The 21,408-nt window shown below is 36.7% G+C and overlaps 1 protein-coding gene across 1 annotated transcript in view; it reads left to right on the top strand.

Moving 5' to 3' along the window:
* Positions 1–5,560, top strand: part of spata17 (spermatogenesis associated 17) — a 45,710-nt gene extending 40,150 nt beyond the window's left edge. Inside the window, exon 10 of the mRNA XM_073826454.1 lies at positions 5,480–5,560. Coding sequence (XP_073682555.1) covers positions 5,480–5,560 — 81 coding nt within the window. The remainder of the gene's footprint in view (positions 1–5,479) is intronic.
* Positions 5,561–21,408: the final 15,848 nt, after the last annotated feature.

Genomic DNA, 21,408 nt, shown 5'->3' with positions numbered 1-21,408 from the left:
TTCCATGGGCTAAAAAGTGTCTAAGTGCCCTGAGTGCTTATCTGAAGTCCGCTGTTGTTCCACTGCTGTTATGTAGCTGTTAAATAAAACACACTTTGAGGTGAAAGATAACAAAGAACATGGGCTACAGCTATTTTAAGAGAACAGGTTGATGTGACAAATAAATACATCAGCTAGAGGAGAGATTCATTTTATACATTCAAAAGGACTGAGGGCACTTTAGAAATGTGTCTGGCTGACTTCAATTAAGGGCATTTGTTAATGTTAAAGACGGTTATGAACAGATGCTAGAATTCCGAAACATTAAATATTTGATTAATTATAGAATACATATTTGGTATATATAACAACATTAAAATGTTGTTGTTGCTATTTCATTCATTCATTTAATCAATTAATTCATTATTATGAATTAATTCATACATTTATAAATAAAATTCATTTAAAAGTCACAAATAATAAATAATAATAAAATAAATGAACAAATAATAAATCGTTATAGCTTATATATGTTAATATATAATATATAATATTTTAAAATATTTATAATTTTGCTGCATTCATTCATTTTGATTCATCATAATGTATTATTATATATTTATTTTTTATTTATAAATAAAATGAATATACAATTTTAGAATATAATATGGATTATTTATTAATTATGGATAATCACAAATAATAAATATTAAATTATTATAGCTATTAAAGTTAATAATATATACATTTTTATATATTTATAATTTTGCAGCATTCATTCATTTATCAGTTCATTATTATTCATTCATTCATTCATTTATTTATAAATAAAATTAATATAAAATTGTAGAATTAATATATGCATTAATAAAATAATTTGACTTAAAAGAACACACACATCCTGCATCCCAAAAAAATCACAAATAATAAAAAATAAAATGCCAGTGATTACAAAGGAGATTACATCTGAATTTTTCACACACTCACCCCCACTGATCTAATTGACTTCTTTCATAAATTGCATTGACTGCTCTAAAATGAGGGCACCAATGTTTCAGGAGTTTAGAACACAGAATAGGACACATGCTTATTTGAAAACTGTTTTATTTCATATTTGGGTTTATAAATAAACTTTACTTTTTAAGATTGTTTTTTCCAAGGCATTGTTGCTTGTGTTTCCTGTCATAACTATGCAAACATTTAATTTTAAACCCAGTATCACAGCTATTAAACTATTTCTTATGATGTTATTTATGTTATGATCTTATGACATATAGTGCAACTGTGCTCACAGTGATCCTAGGCATAAAAAGAGCCGCCCAAAAAAGTAATAAATAAATAAATAAATAATAATAAAAAAGTCTGAATTTGTGGTGGCTGTGCTTTAAATTAAATTATTACACGGTACTGTGGAATGCTTGATTCTGATTGGCCAGTCACGACATTCAGGGCAACTTAAGTCAGTGCTATATGCTTGATAATTTTTCTTGGCAGAAGCTTTGTGTTTGGGTACCTAATAAATTATTAAAGCTTAATTCAATTATGTGGACAATTTCTTAATTCTGTCATCCTGGTATCGTGGACTCACTCTGTTGTTTCATACAAATGCAGCTGCTGCCATTTTTTTTTTTTTTTTTTGTACACTGTAATGGATTATAAAATAACTAACAAACTAGTACTACTTCCTTAATTATTTATGTGGTGAAATGTTGTGTAAGAAAATTGGTAAGACTGCACTGTATACCTAAAATGTCTAATTTGAACTTGCCGTTTGCTAGCAACTGATTTCTTCATGGAAGCTTTGCGTTCAAATATTTCAACTCAGATCAGTGTTTCGTATCTAATAATTTTGACCTAAACATCTAAATAATCTATGAAGCAGTTGTGTAATAAGTGGGATAATGTTGTTGATAATGTAGCCAGTTGTTACCAAAAAATAAAGATGTATATTATCCCTTACTTAATTCAAGTGATGAAGGATTTTGAAAGTCTGACAATAATCAATGTTGAGTGCTACTGTAAGATTAACTCTGCCTGGTTTAAATGTTTCAAAATGAATAACAGTTGAAAATATTCGAAATTTAGAAAAGTAATCAAAAAGTAATTAAAAGTAATAATTACATTACTTTTATAAAGTAATTGAAAAGTTACACTACTTATTACATTTTAAATCAAGTAACTTGTAATCTGTAAACTATTACATTTCCAAAGTAACCTCCCCAACACTGTATATAATTGTGCAGCATGTAACAATACATAAGACAATCAAACAATCAAAACATTATCTGATTAATTTGCTTAATTGTAATGTTTTTTTTGTTTTTTTTTATCGAATAGTCAGTGTATGTCAGTACAACAGTTTCTGGAATGTTTCTGCTGCCCCGATTTCACCTCTGTCCATGAGAATGACACAGTCTATCTCTGAATACCTCCTCTTCCTCATTTTCATATCTTCTCCTTCCTCTGGCCTTTGCCACTGTAAGATTGGAAGCTCAACTAGTCTCTTATCCCCCTGTATTAACCCAGTCATAGTTTAGCTCATACAATCATGCTCATAATCTAAACCGACTGTCATTAGTCATCTAATTATGTGTCTACAACTAAGCCTTGTTATGAAACAACAATCAAAGTTCTAATGACATCTAATTTTTGAAAAATTAGATTTTTGTCATATATACATTGTGAATGAATCTATTTTCCACTTTGGAGACGGTGTCCTTTTGCGTTTCTTGTGCAGTTGTTAGAGTTAGTGTGGGGTGCTGTTTACAAGGACAGCTAGCTGCAGCGTTTCCCGAGGCCAAAACACACAGATGATTGTCATGGTGGCGTACGCTGACTGACAGAGGGATCACATGCATGCCTGCCAGAGGGAAACAGTCAGCGCCCCAGTCTATGACATTAGTTTGTCCTTGCTCAACTTCTGCTTTTTTTAGTCTTAAAAAAATGAAATATATAATTAAATCACCTTCCTCCAAACCTCCCTTTCCTCTTCCCATTCTTACTCCAGCCCTGTTATTTTCATTTCAACGTAGCAGTGCTTCTCACAGGCTCTTATATTAAGCGGTTGTGGAGATGAAGGTGGCTTGTTTTAGACCAGGTCAGCCTCTAGGGGGGGTCACTGAGAGCCAGCGTGCTTCGAGAAACGCTTTAAGACAGCCCGTGAAGCTGCTGCAGCAACTAGGCCACTAGCAAAAGCTGAATCCAGTCCAACTAAAAATATCTGACGCAGATATTTTGTGCAGTGCTGCAAAAAAAGAGGGCAGGATTTGTTGTGGCTCATGTATTCATCATTAACTGGCTGAGTGGGAGAATGTATTATAGCATTGATGAAGAGCCACTGCTAGTCGCAGCAGCTACTGTGAGGTTAGTGGTCATCCAGGGATATAGGGAAGAGAGTGGAGAGAGAACGATAGTGTTTCTTCCTACGTGTAGCCATTTTAAACACCTTTTAACCCCTAATTTTAGATCTCAGTGGAAATAATACAGATAGTTTTGCTTATACTTGTAGTGATGCACTGGACAGTTAGTGAACTGAATAAACTTTTAGTACATACTGTAAAACTTTATAAGAGAAAAAACAAGTGTTTGGAAATTAAATGATTGGCATGGCTGTGATGTACTGGCCATCTATCCAGACCCTACATTGGACGGACGGACAGATAGACAAACAGATGGATGGATGGATGGATGGATGGATGGATGGATGGATGGATGGATGGATGGATGGATGGATGGATGGATGGATGGATGGATGGATAGATTGATGGACGTTGGATGGCTGGATGGATGGATGGATGGATGGATGGATGGATGGATGGATGGATGGATGGATGGATGGATGGATGGATGGATGGATGGATGGACGGACAGCTGGACAGATGAATTGGTGGACAGATGAATGTCCGTCTGGACAAATGAATGGACAGACAGATGGTTGGTTGGATGAATGGATGGACGGATGAATAGATGTATGGTTGGATGGATGGAAGGAAGGATGGACAGATGAAGGGACGGACAGATGGTTGGATAAATGAATGAATGAATGAATGAATGAATGAATGAATGAATGAATGAATGAATGAATGAATGAATGAATGAATAGACAGATGGATAAATAGACGGATGGATGGATAAACGACTGGACAGATGAATGGACGGACGGAGGAATATATGAGTGGTCGGATGGATGGAAGGAAGGATGGACAGATGGATAAACGAATGGACGGAAGGACGGATGTATGGATGAATGGATGGAAGGACAGACGGATGAATGAATGGATTATTTGCTTGATCCACATGAACCTTCAAAAATCATCCTGATGTGCGGACGAATGAATGGATGGACAGATGGATAGATAGATGAAAGAATGGATGGATATGGGGATAGATGGACGGATGGATAAAAGAATGGATGGATATACAGATGGTTGGACAGACGGACGGAAGGAAGAAAGGATGGATGGATGGATGGATGGAAGGAAGGATGGACAGATAGATAAACTAAAGGACGGATGGATAAAAGAATGGATGGATATACAGATGGTTGGACAGACGGAAGGAAGAAAGGATGGATGGATGGACGGAAGGATGAATGGATGGATGGATGGATGGATGGATGGATGGATGGATGGATGGATGGATGGATGGATGGATGGATGGATGGATGGATGGATGGATGGATGGATGGATGGATGGATGATTTGCTTGATCCACATGAACCTCCAAAAATCATTCTAATACTGGGACAGATGAATGGATGGATGGATGGATAAACAGATGGACGGATGGATGAATGAATAGATGGATGAATGGACAGATGGATGGATGGACAGATGGATGAATAGAAGGATATATGGTTGGACAGACATATGGATTATTTGTATGATCTATGTCACATTATCCTTCAAAAAGTATTCTAATATGCAGATGGATGAATGGATGGATGAATGAACGGATGGATGGACAAACAGACAGATGGTTGGTTGGATGGATGGATGAATGGATTATTTGCATGATCCATGTCACATGATCCTTCAGAAATTATTGTAAAATACTGACTCGGTGTTCAGAAAATATTTATTATTATTATTATTATCATTATTTTTTCAGGATTATTTGATAAATTGAACATTTAAAAGAGTAGCATTTATTTAAAATAGAAATCTTCTGTAACTTTGTATCGTCTTACTAATTAAAATACTTAATAAAGTATTAAATAAGTATTAATTTAAATAAATAAATAAATATCTCACTGACCTGTAAAGTTATTCCTAAAGATTTAAAGAGACACATTTGAGATGATACTGCAATATAGAACTTATTCATTCATTCTACTGAGCTGTGTAAGAGCAAACTCTGAGCAAAAACAGTTTCTTTTGGAAGCATGTGTATTTGTGTGTGTGCAAGCTAAATGGAAAACTATAATAACTGCTCCATCTCTGCTGAATGTAAAACATTTTTTCAAACTGCTGACATCCAATCAATGTGCTTATCATTTCAGCCCTTCAAGACCGTCTTCACTACCTGCCACATCTTTGACAAGTTTGGACGACTGTACTCCAACGCTGGTAATATTGTATGAGATAGCTGAGTGGAAAACAGACAGAATCAATAATTAAATGAAATTAAATATCCAATCACGCATCATTTGTTTGTCTGGTTCAGAAAGTGCGAAGGTGAGATGAGGTGAAGAAAACATTCAGAGTAAAAACATCTCGTCCTCTTAGCATAATTACATGCTATTTGTATTACGCACAATTGCTTTTTGCACTCAATATCCACACTGTTGATGAAAGAATTCTTTAACAGCAACAATTTTGGTCCTGGAAAAGAGACTAATGAAATTCCTCCATTAGTTTACGCACTTACAGATGTCACACGCGGATTCTTACATCACTTCCATCAATCACCTCATTGCATCGCTCCCGGAATCAGTCGTTTTGAAACATTTCCCATGCATTGTTGCCACAGAAAATAAATGTCATTTAATTTCAGTGAGTGGGAAAAGGTGAAGGCACTGATCCAGTCTTCTGCTACAGAGGTTTCATTTCCACAAATAATTCTGAGTGCTTCGTTCTAGTGTGTGTGTGTGTGTGTGTGTGTGTGTGTGTGTGTGTGTGTGTGTGTACCTGGTATTCATCACGTTGTGGGGACCAAATGTCCCTACAAGGATAGTAATACCAGTAGACATTTCTTAGGTCCCCATGAGGAAACAGGCTTATAAATCATGCACAATGAGTTTTTTTGAGGAAGTAAAAGTGTGCACAATCTCCTGTGATGGTTAGGTTTAGGTGTAGGGTAGGTGTAGGGCGATAGAAAATACGGTTTGTACAGTATAAAAATCATTTCGCCTATGGAATGTCCCCATAAAACATGTAAACTGAACGTGTGTGTGTGTGTGTGTGTGTGTGTGTGTGTGTGTGTGTGTGTGTGTGTGTGTGTGTGTGTGTGTGTGTGTGTGTGTGTGTGTGTGTGTTAGGGCCTACAACTGTACTAAGCCTTCTGACCAGAATCACCACCAACACCCCGTTGATGAATCTGAGGCACGGGCAGCAGTAATTTGGAGATGCAAGGGCTATCTCTTTGATTGCTCCTGGTCTGAGGTAGTCCATCACTTCACAATAACTCACCCTGCTGCTGACTCCTGCCTCCAAAAAAAACACACTTTTCCATCAAGGCGATTAGAAAAAGACCTAGTTGGCTGATCTGATTACTCCCTGTTTTAACGCTAAGTTTGACCCCATGTTGGGAAAGAAAAGCCCTGCTTATGGTTACCGGACATGTGGGCATTAAACAACATCCCAGAGCTGATGCGCTTGAGGAGGGATGCAAGAGATGGCCTTTGTGAGGGTTCATGGAAAAGCTTTCACTCAGATTATTAGCTGACAATGTAGCACCTGGCTAAAAATGACATAGTAGGTGTGCAATTTTTCAGAGCATTTCAAAAGCATTTTTCTCTCTTATCAAAGCATGACCTGTAAATAAATGTAGTGTGTCATTCATTTATTAGATAATGAAATAATGAGACTTACAGTAATGAAGAACTTCACAGAAGCACTAGATCTCTGAGTGTGGGCTCACATAGAATGCTTTTTGATGGGCTATCTAGACAGGTCTTGGCTTCAACTCCGCCGTGGAGCCCAGCCAACACGCACCGAAGAGAATGAGGCACGCTGACGGCGGGACGTCCTCTTCACAGAGTGAAGCCATATGCAAGAGAGAGGATACGCCACTCAGGAGGGAAAGAAAGAAGAAGAGCGGTAAAACTTGCTAATGAGTAGAGACAGGGAAAATATGAAAAAAGCTTGTCTTCATATTCTTGTCTCTGGGAAAACTTTTTCCCTGGCCAGAAGGGTGTAATAGATATGTTTTTTTGTTTTTGTTGGATACATTAGCTTTTTAGTTATACTACTACAACATTTCCAGGTCTACTTTTTATTAATTGTATTTTATTAATTTTTTTACAAAAGATATTATGTATACATATACAAAAAGCCACTTTTATAATTAGTATTACTTATAAAAGTGGGTCAGTTTTAAAACACTATAAATTAAAAAGATTCTAAGTATATATATTTTTAAACATGACCACAAAAAACATGTTATTGATCCTATTTTTAAAATTGTATGCATTACCAGTCAAAAGTTTTTGAACAATATGATTTTTAATGTTTTTTTTTTAAACATTTATTTGATCCACAGTACAGCAAAAATAATAAAATATTCTATTTGGATACATTCGTAATGTTACAAAAGATTTCTATTTCAGATAAATGCTGTTCTTCTGAACTTTCTGTTCATAAGAGATCTGAGAAAATTCTACTCAGCTGTTTTCAACATAATAATAATACATGTTTTTTGAGCAGCAAATCAGAATATTAAAATGATTTCTAATAAAAGGAAATGATCCTTTAGAAATCATTCTAATATTCTGATTTGACTGGAGTAATGATGCTACTGGAGTAATGATGCTCGGAAAATCACAGGAATAAATTACATTTAAAAATGTATTCAAATAGAAAAGTTTTTTTAATAGTAAAAATATTTTAAAAATTACTGTTTTTGCTGTACTTTGGATCAAATAAAAGCAGGCTTGGTGAGCAGAAAAAACTTCTTTAAACAACATTAAAAATCTTACTGTTCAAAAACATTTGACTGGTAGTATATATAATATGCCTCTTTTTAATTAGACATTTTTAAGTACTAAATTAAAATTCAAAGTGTGTCAGTTTTAAAATACTACAAATTAAGTATTTTTAAAAGTTTTTTCTAAAAACATGAACTCAAAAAAAGTATGTTATTGAACTTATTTCAAACAATTTTAAACAATGCATTTACTCTTTTTTATTTACCATAATTCATGATTTTTAATCAAAATGTCTTAACTGAATCTTCCAGTGAAATTATAGACCTCTCTCTGGCAACTTATACTAGACTTCTCCAATAAATTGTATAAACCCCTTTTAATCGATCTACCTCCATTCAATCAAACCAATGAAAAGAAATCAAGTATCCACCCTACATTTTTTCTTTATCAATAATCCGTTTCACTCAGATGTGTTACAATATGTAAGAAAAGATCTGTTGCTTCTTCCATTACATTACTACTTTAAAATATCAAATAATTTTCCATCTGAAAAGCAATGCAAAAAAATAAATAAATAATCAACTGATAACATGACTGTATGCTGTAAAACTGGCTGAAGTTCTTTGTAAAGAACATGAGCTATCATTCATTCTTTCTGGCTTTAGGAGAATGACTGTGTGAGGCTGTTGGTGAGACTCTGGGTCGGTTCGTGGTTTAGGGTCAGAGTCATCATTCAGGCCATCACTCACAGAGAAGGGAGGGGGTCCAGGCATGGAGGGTGGGGGATCCTTCTACTCGGACTCAAAGCCAATGGCTTGTGTGTGCGGGGGAGCCGGCGAGAGAGAGAGGGGGTCAGAGTGCTGACAGTGAAGTGATGGGCTGTCTTAGTTCACCGCTGAGCCACAGCAGGACGTGTCAGAGTTGCAGGCTCGCTGCCCGCGCTGGCTCGCCTCCTACCTGTCTGTCCACCCCGACCAGTTTCTCAACTCACTTAAAAATCCAGCACATCTCTCTCTCTCTCTCTCTCTCTCTCTCTCTCTCTCTCTCCCTCTCTGCCTCTCTCCTACTTTTTCATTGTAATTAGCCTGGAGATGACACTGCATGCAAATTGGATACAATTTTAAAGGGATAATTCTCACAAAATGAAAATTCATTTACATCATTTACTAAAAAGTTTCAGTTAACATTGACTTCCATTATTTGGTTACCAATATTCTCTAAAATAGTTTCTTTTATGTTCCGTGGAAGAAAGTCATAGGGGTTTGGAAGGACATAAGAAGGGGTAAATGATGGCAGAATTTTCATTTCATTTCTGGGTGAACTATTCCTGTAAAATATAGTCAAGCATGAAACTGTAGTCAAGCATGAAAGTGTAGTTATCAAAAGTTAAAAAGAGTGAGATGGATTTAGAGGTGAATCTCTGTTTCCATTTTTGCCCCAAGATTATATTTTCAGTAAATGAAATTAAACTTATTTTAGGAGGTTTTTGTATCAACATTGTTTTTATAACAAAAAAGTTTTCACCATTAATTCTAAGTGTAATGCAAAAAAAAAAAAATCTATATAAATAAAAATATTACATTTAAAGCAATTCTAAAAATAACAAGCAGCAATTACGGGGCCAAGCACTCAAAGGGGAAAATGATGAGCTAAGGATGGCAGGAACAGCAGACCAACTGCAACAATAAGTAAAAAAAAAAAAAGCAATTTTAAGATGATTTTAGTCCAAAATGATGTAGAACGCCTACTAATATGATTTAATGGCTTATTACATTTGACCAACAGGTGGCGCTGTTGTCAGATCGATGTGGTGTCTTTAGTGTGAGGTGACAAAGGCACACACAAAGTTTGGTGTCTTTATGTCAAAGCTTTGCAGAGATAAAACCTCAGAATCATTTTGGCATCAAGTCGAAAATTTGTAGAGGCGCTGTATGAAAACGGTTTCATCTATCAACAAGAAATCCATAATTTTTTGTCAGCACAGTCTGAAGATGATCTGATTCAATTTTGGTAAAAATCAGACAAACGGTCTAGGACGAGTTCAAAAAAGTAGGTTTTCAGCATAAATCAAAATGGCGGACAGGAAGTTTGGCCAACTGTGGCATAATTGGCATCTATGTTGTCAGCATGACCCAAGGAATATTTTGAGACTAATTTCATTACAATAGGCTAATGCTATCTACAGTTATTAGCATTTTTGGACATTTTATAATTGATAGTTAAGGAATGGTTTATTACTCTTGACCAATAGGTGGCGCTGTTACCAAATTCATGTGGTGTAATCAGTGTGAGGTGGTAATGCCACATACAAAATTTGGTGCAAATATCTCGAAGCTTTGCAGAGATACAGCTTCAGATGCGCTTTGGCATCTTTTCAGCAAATTCGTTGATGCGTTAAATGAAAACGGTTTCGAATATCGACATGAAATCCATAACTTTTTGTCAGCATGGTCTGATGATGATCTGAGTCAAATTTGGGGAAAATCAGACTAATGGTCTAGGAGGAGTTTGAAAAAGTAGGTTTTATACACTAATCAAAATGGAGGACAGGAAGTTAGGCCAATTTTGACAAAATTGGTATCAATGTTCTCGGCCTGACCCAAGGAATATTTTGAGATCAATTTCATTACAATAAGCCATTTTTCACATAAGTTATTAGCTTTTTTCTAAATTTCCTTATAACTTTTGACCACAAGGTGGCGCTGCCACCAAACTTTTTCAGTACTGTCAGGGCATGGTGACGAAGATACATACTGAGTTTCGTAGCGATTCGTCAATGCGTTCGTAAAATATGGCATTTTATAACAAAATTCAAAATGGCCGACGCCCAAAATGGCTGACATGGGAAAATTGGATATGATTCGACTCAGCATGCCCCTCCGAATCTAACAAGACCAGTTTCAAGATTTTTGGCTAGACCATTGAGAAGTTATGAGCAAAAAGAGCCATTTTTCATATCTCTTGACCACTAGGTGGCACTGTGACGTAACACTGCAGGTAGCCTCAGGTCATGCTTGTCATAACACACACCAAGTTTGGTCTCAATACTCCAAAGCGTTGTGGAGATATGGCCTCAAATCCATTTTTGCACGCTTTTCGTAGAATTAATTAGCGCGTTATTCGAGAATGGTTTGTCCAATACACTTGAATTCCATAACTTTTGCCAGCATGGTCAGAAGATGATCTGAGCCAATTTTGGTGAAAATCAGACAAACAGTCTAGGACGAGTTCGAAAAAGTAGGTTTTACAAACAATTAATTATAGAAAAAAAACTAAACCTTACGATTTTTGAATTTTGGTATTCATTCGACTCGGCATGACCTACGGATTCAGAGAAAAAAAGAATTTTAATTTTGTGCCTTATGGTTCAAAAGTTATTAGCAAAAAGAAAGTGAAAATTTGGACAAGTGGTAGAGAGTTTGAGTTACAGACTCAGTTTCAGACTGTCCTCTATCAGTGTGGCAAATTATACAACTTTCCCGCAAGTGGTTCTATGGGCTGCCATAGACACAATGGTGGAAGAAACGAAAGAAGAAGAAGAAGAAGAAGAAGAAGAAGAAGAAGAAGAAGAAGAAGAAGAACGCCAACGGATACAATAGGTGCCACCGCACCTTCGGTGCTTGGCCCCTAATTATTAAAATCTAAAAATAATATCTTACAATATTTTTATAATTAATTAGCAATTGTTTCAAAGTTTATTGTACTGATATTCATTTATAAATAAAACAATTCTAAAAATAAAAATTCTTAAAATAAAAATAAATCTCAAAATAAGCTCTTAAAATAATAATAAAATAACTTATTTCTAATGTTTAAATGTATTATATTATTATTATTATTATTATTATTATTTAAATAGATTTTTGATTTATATTTATAATTTATAATTATAAATAATAATTATAAAATATAAATTATAAATAATTATAAATTTATAATTGTTTCAAAGTTTGTTGTACTGATGTTCATTTATAAATAAAACCATTCTGAAAATGATTAAGATCTTAAAATAATCTCCTAAAATAATAATAATTGGTATTATTATTTAAATTAATTTTTGAAAGTAATAAAGGTTTTAGAGTTTGTTGTACTTTAATTTATAAATAAAACAATTCTAAAAATAAAACAATTCTTAAAATAAAAATTACAATCTTAAAGTAATCTATTAAAATTATAATAAAAATATTATTATTATTATTATTATTATTTAGATTTTTTAAAATGTATAATTTAATAATAATGATAACTGTCGTTGATTTTTGACATTTATAATTGTTTCAAAGTTTGTTGTATTCAAATCTGATTCATTTATAGATTCATTTATAAATAAAACAATTTAAAAAATAAAATTCTAAAAATTATTAAAATCTCAAAATAATCTCTTAAAATAATAATAATAATTATTATTATTATTATTATTAAAATCTATTTTTGAAATTAATAAGTTTTTTGTGTTGATATTAATTTTTTTTAATTATTATTATTATTATTTAAATTGATTTTTGAAATTGATAATTGTTTGAAAGTTATGATATTTATACATAAAAATAAATCGTTTTTTTTTTTCATTGTATATACAGTTTAACTATTATTTTGGGGGGTTGTACATTTTAGCATTAGAAGTTTAGAGATTACAAAATCCTGCTTAGCAGAATAAGATGGAAAGGTTATGGGTTAGGGTTAGGGTTAGGTTATGGTTAGGGTTCATAGGTTTTTTTTTTCTATGAACCCGGTGATTTAAGCTAAAGATTGACAATTACCATCCTTTTGTGATTCTGAAGGAATTTTGTCTGCTTCAATTCACAATTAAATGCCAAAATCTGTGTTGCCGCCTTCAGTAACACATCAGCTTTTATCCATCTTTCGGAAACCTGGAAAGCGTTTGCAGCCTTTCATGCAAATGCATCTCATTTGAGACTAACGCACGGCAATCTGCAAAATTAAAAGACACAAATCTCCTCTATCATCCCCTGAGCGGAGAAAGAACCTTAAGTAGAGACTGAGCGCTTTGTAATCTGCGTTAATGTGCTTGTAGGCATGGAATTTGAATTGTACAGAACGGAGCGGGCAACTCGAGATGAGAGCCCGCCAGATGCTGTGGCAGATGTGTGGCCCAGCTCACTTGGGTGATTCCATAATTACATTTCGCATGCAGATACGAGCAGGCATTTCATGCTGCTTCAACGAAAGCCTCGGCCCTTCTGACTTCCCTCAGACTCATGCATAATATTGTGACAGTAGCGAGTGTGATTTACTGATCATCCTATTGATTTATGTGTTTCAAAACATCAGCTGCAAGCAGCAACAGATGTTTGTGGTCTGCTATCAATCCATGTTTTGATTGTGTGCTGTTTTAACTTAGATAAGATGGGTCAATTGGAGCTCGAGAGTGTGGTTAAGCTTGATTTGTGTTATGGAAATGTAGAATCTTTGGGTTAATGATGATTTGTAGTCGGAGCTGTGGCCTAGCATTTAGAAACACTTTGGGTGATACGAGTTTGAATCTGGTTTGCATCATTTTCTGATACCTCTTCTTCATTTGTCCTCAAATATCTGTGACAGTCTCTCTCTTACAATTAAAACTGCAATTTTCCATACAATGAAAGGAATGATGTTAAAATGTTCGAAAACATGACTATCATTTCTACACTGCCAACAGTTAACACACCTTTCATCTTATTTTTGTATTATGTATTTATTTATTGTTTGTGTGTGTAAGCACGTTTAATTGACAGAATCTAATTACCATAAAAATATTGAAAGATTATATTTTTATTATTCTTATAATTTATACAATATTTCAAAAAATATATAAAATATTATAAAATATTTAATTACTTTTAAAAAATAATATTACTTTTAAAGACATTATTAGTATTATTACTATTAATATTAAATTTGCAACTTTCCATACAGTCAAATGAATGATGATAAAGCACTGGAAAACAGGACTGTCATTTTTACATGTCCAACTTTTCCATTTTTATTTATTTATTTATTTATTTATTTATTGTGTGTAACCACATTTATACACAAATTCTAATTTCTAATTAATCTAATAAATTCTAAAACATCGAATTACTATTACATTCTTAATTAATGCAAAGAAAAAATAAATATTATTATTTTGAGAAAATTATTAAAAATATTAGTAGTAGTATTCTTACAATTATAATTTAATAAAATGTTAAAGATATATAAAATATTCTAAAATAAATTTTAATAATTATTTTACAGTTAAAGACTATTATTATTATAACTGCAAATATATACAACATACTTGTATTTGTTCTGTTCCTTTTCATGATGATTTAAACCACATAATGGACTTCTATGGTACCTTCAGAGTTTGTACTTCTTTCAAAGGGCTTCATTTTGAGCCCTTTGAAGCTGCATTTAAACTGCATTTTCGGGGGGCAACGTAGAAGTTCATTATATGGAGAGAAATCCTGAAATTTCTTTATGACTGAAAAAAAATGTAAAAAAATCATTTAATCTTGGGTTGCTAACTGAAAAAAAAAACTAATATTTAGATTTTGTTTTAAGCGTGACAACCAAATAAGTTGGTGTTTGTAGCTGCATTATGAACTAGCATTTAAAACTGATAAAACAGATTCCTGGCTCCCTTGTGCCAAGCAGTGTGAAAATTATTCTTTCACAGATGGTATGTGCTTGCAAACTATAGCCTTAAGCTAAATATCTTAGTTCTCCAAAATACAGAGACCAAGATTAACTACATAATGTTGTTATCAGTGCTGTTATCATGCATAGATTAACTGGTACATTCCTACCTATGTAGGACACTTACAAAAAGCCCTTTTGTTTTACTTTGAAGTCCAAACACACAGGAATCTTCACACACCAAATCGAGATCTAAATGGAATCCAGCAGCCCAGGTGATGATGAATACCGATCAGAAGAGGTATTGACAAGCATTTGTTCTGCCCGCTGCATCACAAAGAGACAGGTGTCTGTCTTAAACAGGCATATTGACAGGTTTGTACCTCTGGCAATTGTCAGCTGCCTGAGTGACAAGACATTATTGATAGATAGGATGTGCTGACATGCCTTTAAGAAGAGATAGAGAGAGAAAACAAAGAAAGAAAGACTTTTGAAACCTGCATGATCATTCACAAAGCAGCAGACTTGAGAAACCGAACATCTATTGTATCTGAGGAACTGTGTGCCTGCCTTCCTCGTGACAGCGGCAGATTACTAATGGTCAGGATACATGAGTTGGCTGAGGTGGATGCCCTGACATAACAAGAAATAAAGATGATGCTAATGGGCAATGGAGGAACGTGTCAGCTCTGGCCCACACTGAGCAACCTCGGGCCCTGATGGTGACCCTGGGCTCTGGCAGGGTGGACAGGTACAGCTCACCGTGAGGCTGTGCCCCTCCCTGGCTCCGCTCAGAGAATCAATCAGCCCAGCTGTCAGAGACTAACCTGAGCAGACAGCCAGGCTATGGAGAGGTAGAGAGAGACGCTCCCAGTGGGACTTCACAAGCTTCTACCACCAATACTGAGAATCAGTCGAACAGAAAAACACTCAGTATCTGCAATTCTCTTGGTGAAGTCATTTGGATGTCATAGTAGTGAAAATGTATTTAGATTAGCTTTTCTCTGCTGATAAAAACATCTGATGACCACTTCACATGGCTGGTTAAAACTCTACTATTTCTGGTTATCAGTTGAAGGTCTTAAGTACTTTCTTGCTGATATTGGTCAAGTTAGTCTTCCAGCAGGTTTATTTAAATACTTGAAGGGAACCCTGGGTATTAAGACTTGTATGGCTTAATATAACAAGTGATATGAAGTGATGCCAGTCCTCACTGCTTTTCCTAGCGATAAGAAGAGTAGAAAACAATGGTGACGCTTGTGGATAAATAAAACTTTCTAAAGACCCGCCTCTTTGTTCTCTTCATGTTAGCCCTGATGCCTTTGAGGGTTTTAGTAGACCACAGCTACTGAAAGAGCTTACAAACAGCAGAGACAAGAAATGCTAGATGCCGTCCTGCAGGATGTAAACATGCTGATGGTGCTGCAGCCACTGGAGAAGTTTCTCAGCGTTGATTTCACTCGATATTCGGGGCGTTTAGACTCCATGTGGGGAAAATAGATGTACAACATTTGGTTTAAGCCTGGTTTCTTGACGCTACCGTTTATAAGCTCTTTCGGTAGCTGTGATCTACTAAAAGCCTCAAAGGCATCAGGGCTAAAGTTAAGAGAACAATAATGCAGGTCATTTGAAAGTTTTATTTGTCCACAGGCATCTTCCCATTATTTTCCCCTTTTCTTATTGCTAGGAAAGCAGTGAAGACTTACATCACTTTTCTTGTTGCCCTTCGTTCTTTCAGTAGCTGTTTTCATTGTATCAGTGAGAAACTCCTTCAGTGGCTGCGGCGCTATGACAGGTGTCATCATGTTTACATCCTGTGAGGATGGCATCTAGCGTTTCTTATCTCTGCCGATTGTAAGCTCTTTCAGTAGCTGTGGTCTACTAAAAGCCTCAAAAGCATCAGGGCTAAAGTGGAGAGAACAAAGACGCAGGTCTTTAGGAAGTTTTATTCGTCCACAGGCATCTTCCCATTCTTTTCCCCTCTTCTTATTGCAAGGAAAGCAGTGAAGACTCACAGCGCTTTTCTTGTTGCCCTTCAACTGAAAATTACGACCAAAAGCTGCACAATGTGATGTCGTATCAGTAATGTGGTGAAAATAGCAGCAACCATTTCACATCAAAATAATGGCACCCCCCATAGTCTAAAATATATGAGACCCATGCTGGCAAAATAAGTCAAAAAGAGCAAATTTTCAAAAATGAGTTCTTTTTATTTTCACACTCTCCATTAAAATACCTCTAAAATGATATATGACTTGTTAGAATCTGACAATTACTGAGCTACAGACGTTTTAAGCTAGCAGAGTTGATTTTGCGAAAAATTGAGTTAAAGTTTTCTGAAGATTTCAAATCAAAATCACCAAGCAATGATGCAAATTTTTATTCCAACTCTTTTCTTAATAATAATACCTATATATTATTAATCACAATATAGCTATTTTTTCTTAGTTTTTAAAAAAAGATGCAAATAAACAGTAGTTTAATCAAGAACAGCGAGTGAGTCTGTCTTTTCTTTCAATGTCTGATTAATATTGAGACAGATCTATATTATGATCTGCTGTAATACATAGATCTAATATAATGTTAGACATCAGATTTTTCCCCAAGCATAAACTAAATGTTCATGTAAGACATAACTAGGGCTGCCCCCAATAGTTGACTAACTGTTAGTCGACGAGAAGAGGTTTGGTCAACCAAAATTGCATTAGTCACAGAAAAAATAAATAAATACAAATTCACAGGAAATAGCAAAGTCACGCAGTCCATGATGGACAGATTGTTAACGGCTGGTCTATGTGGTAATAAAATACATCGGGCAGGACATACAGATGCTCACCAATTTTTCATTGTCCTCAAATATGTCTTCTGAAATCTGAAATACTGTAAGTAGTAGCAACTTTACATGGAAAAAAATTAACCGAAACTCTGTGTATACTTGTCTTACATACATGAAAAATATATCTATAGAAAGCGAAATATCAACTTTCAAATGAACCAATTCAAATGGGAAAAAAATATTCTCAGATTATGTAATCCGTATAAAACATGCAAACAGGCGCATCAGTACTGCGGAGATGACAATTCGCCAACTACATCTCTTAAGCCGAAAACAAAGAAAGCACTCGTTTTTCAATAAACTATAAAAATGTTAATGCCGCCTCCTTACTGTTTTTTCATGGCATATAGTCATTACTTCTGCCAGTGTGCTGTGGCAAGCACTTGAGCGCTTATTAGGCTATGTAGGCACTTAAAGGCTCATTATTATGATTTAAATGGTTTATTAATAAACATGCAAATAGTTGACTAATGCTTAAAATAAATGACTACTAGTCCACCAGACAAAAAATCTTTAGTTGAGGGGAGCCCTAGACATAACAAATTATGTTTGTGTGAATCTCGCCAAGACATATTTCACAATATAATGTACTTTATAGGGAGATGGTGTGCATTCGGAGAGTCGCATCTTATGCAAGCGCTTTTCAAATGTTGGTCAGCGCGATCGTTTTGTTTTCATCAGCATGGGTTTTAAAAATTATTTCACTGGTTTGGAGAATGTCATTGAGAATTCAATATGAATATTCACAAAGCTGGAATGCTGCACTTTGCAATAATAGACCTACAACTTGTAGTGAAAAGCAGCAGCAGTCGTCCAGAAGTGAGCAGAGAAAAAGGCATTCCTCTCAGAAAACGTACAAATACAGATCATTTTAGATGTTTAATTACTATTTGGAGCATTGGGATTGTCATGACTCTGGGCAGTGGATTCCCTCAGCCACCTGAGGTCGCTGTTTCCCCTTCCCTTGCACTGCACTTCCCTGATTGTATACACCTGTCTTGTGATCGTTACACTCGTCTCAACTCACACCTGTTCACAATTATACAGACTTTAAAGCTGCTCATCTCTCACTCCTCATTCTGGCTGCATTGTCTTCGTGTGTGTTTCTCTGTGTTTTGATCCTGCTCTAGAATGTGTTTCTGTTCTGTTTATTTTGATCTTTGATTCTAGTCGTGTTGTGCCGGTTTGGCCTTTTGTTTTGTTTGTTTATTTACTGTTACATTAAATATATACTTTCCTGCAATTGGACCCAGACCTCATTGATCTCCTCCTTCCCAACGTGACAGAATGCAGCCAGCTCCAGTGGGTCCAGCGGGAGAGATGTCCTTCGAGGTGGCGTCGGCCGCTCGCTTTGAGTCCATCTACGCGTGTCTGGCGGCGATGGACTCCTATAGTGCCGAGGCTGCGCGGGAGCGCCCCTACTTTGCGGCGAGGGCGGAGGCGCTTTTCCGCGGGATGGCTAGTGATGTTCCTGAGGCGGCAGTGTCCGCTAGCGTTCTTCCCGAGGCGGCGGTGGCCGCTGGCGATGCTCCCGAGGTTGCGGCGACCCCTCACTCTGTGCCCGAGGCGGCGGTAACCGCCCACTCTGTGCCTGACGCGGCGGCGTCTGCTTGCGATGTTCCCGAGGAGGGGTTGACCGCTTGCGATGTTCCCGAGGCGGCAGCGACCCCTCACTCTGTGCCCGAGGCGGCGGTGACCACCCACTCTGTGCCTGACGCGGCGGCGACCGCTTGTGATGTTCCCGAGGCGGCGTTGACCGCTTGCGATGTTCCTGAGGCGGCGGTGACTGCTCACGATGCTCCCGAGGCGGCGGCGACCGCTTGCGTTGTTCCCGAGGCGGCGGCGACCCCTCACTCTGTGCCCGAGGCGGCGGTGACCGCCCACTCTGTGCCTGACGCGGCGGTGACCGCCCACTCTGTGCCTAACGCGGCGGTGACCGCTTGCGATGTTCCTGAGGCGGCGGTGATCGCTCACTCTGTGCCTGAAGCGGCGGTGAGCGCTCACTCACTGCACGGACCTAGCCCGCCGTCCCTCCCCCTTGTTCACCTTCCCCCGTTCCTCCTCCCTCCAGATTTTTCTTTTTTTTATTTTCGTGGGGGAACGTCTGGAAGCCGTTCTCTAGAGGGGGGGTAATGTCATGACTCTAGGCTGTGGGTTCCCTCAGCCACCTGAGGTTGCTGTTTCCCCTTCCCTTGCACTGCACTTCCCTGATTGTATACACCTGTCTTGTGATCGTTACACTCGTCTCAACTCACACCTGTTCACAATTATACAGACTTTAAAGCTGCTCATCTCTCACTCCTCATTCTGGCTGCATTGTCTTCGTGTGTGTTTCTCTGTGTTTTGATCCTGCTCTAGATTGTGTTTCTGTTCTGTTTATTTTGATCTTTGATTCTAGTCGTGTTGTGCCGGTTTGGCCTTTATGTTTGTTTATTTACTGTTACATTAAATATATACTTTCCTGCAATTGGACCCAGACCTCATTGATCTCCTCCTTCCCAACGTGACAGGGATAGTTTGAAGAGGGATTAATAAGATCATTTTTGTAAAAAAACGACCAAATAATTTGACCAAAACTGACATTTTTCACTTCTTTTGCCTGTAGCTCAAAATTAGACCATGCACATTCCGACTCATTTTGCCAGCACAGGTAACATATTTAAATTATGTGGATTTTTTTTTAAACTTAAATCTTTAATGGGTTTTCTACTACATATTACATAAGATAAATCATTTAAATCATATATTAAGCCACACAAGTCTTACCCGGGGCTCACCCTTTAAATATTATACAAAAGGAATCAAATCATTGGTTAGATATTTAATAAACAATATTACATGATCACATAAACATAGGCACCCGATATTGTAGTCCAGAACAACGCCAACCAAGTAAAACCACCTTAATAAGTGCTTACATTAGGCCTCGCTTGCATGTATGCTTTCTCTCCCTCTCTCTCTCTCTCTCTGTGTCTTTAGCATCAGAGGCTCTATGACCTTCTCTTCTCTGGCTCCTGAAGCACACACCCGCATCTACACAAACACCGACACGTCCTGCCTAAGTCCGTGTCTTGCATCACCTCAGGAAACTTGTGGCTAATTTCATTATTTTTGGGGGGGGAAGCAAAGAGAGAATGCAAATGAGTGCAGACAGCTGGTGCCTTCCTGGTGGCGAGGAGTGATGGAGGGCCCCAAGGCCTCGCTCATCAGCCCCTCGTCCTGCTTCCTCTTTTCAGACAGAAGCCCACCGGGGAGAAGGCGGGGAGGCCGCTCCGACAGCGGGACCAGATGGTCCGAGAGGTAAAAAGCGCGGCTCATTCAGTTAGCGCGACGCTATCGGTCACCTGGGCGACGGTGCTAATGCCTGTGCAGCCTACGGGTGTCCGATGAGCTTGAGGTGTGGTGCTTCTTTGCCGGCCCCACTTGTGAGGAGAGATAGGCCTTCCAGTCAATCACACTTTCTCTCAGACACATGTACAGAACGCATGAGTGTATTGTGGCTGCTGCCTTCTGGTCTGTGACCTGGCTCCATTTGTTTAGAAAGCTTAAGCAGCTGTGCAACGTTTCCCAGTATAAAGATAAATGTAGATCTTTATGTATATGCACATTTATATATAAATGTCCAGTACTTGTAAATTGCCTAACTCAGCACTGGAGCGTTTGGAACTGAAAGAATAGCTCAAAAATGGTTATTGCAATATTACAATTTTTATAAATCTCTTAAAATAGATTAAATTTAACTATGTCAAATAATTAAATGAGTTTAGTTAAATGTGTTGAGAAAATACACTTGATATGCAAGTTGATATGCAAGTGTATTACAAGACTATTGTTTTAAACAGTTGAAATATTCATACTCCGCAAGAAATATTTTTACAGTGACTAT

This window comes from Garra rufa, chromosome 21 (assembly GCF_049309525.1).
Source record: "Garra rufa chromosome 21, GarRuf1.0, whole genome shotgun sequence".
In the NCBI taxonomy this organism is placed as follows: domain Eukaryota; kingdom Metazoa; phylum Chordata; class Actinopteri; order Cypriniformes; family Cyprinidae; genus Garra; species Garra rufa.
Note: the sequence above shows the minus strand (reverse complement) of the source record. Positions and strands in the feature narration are given on the sequence as shown.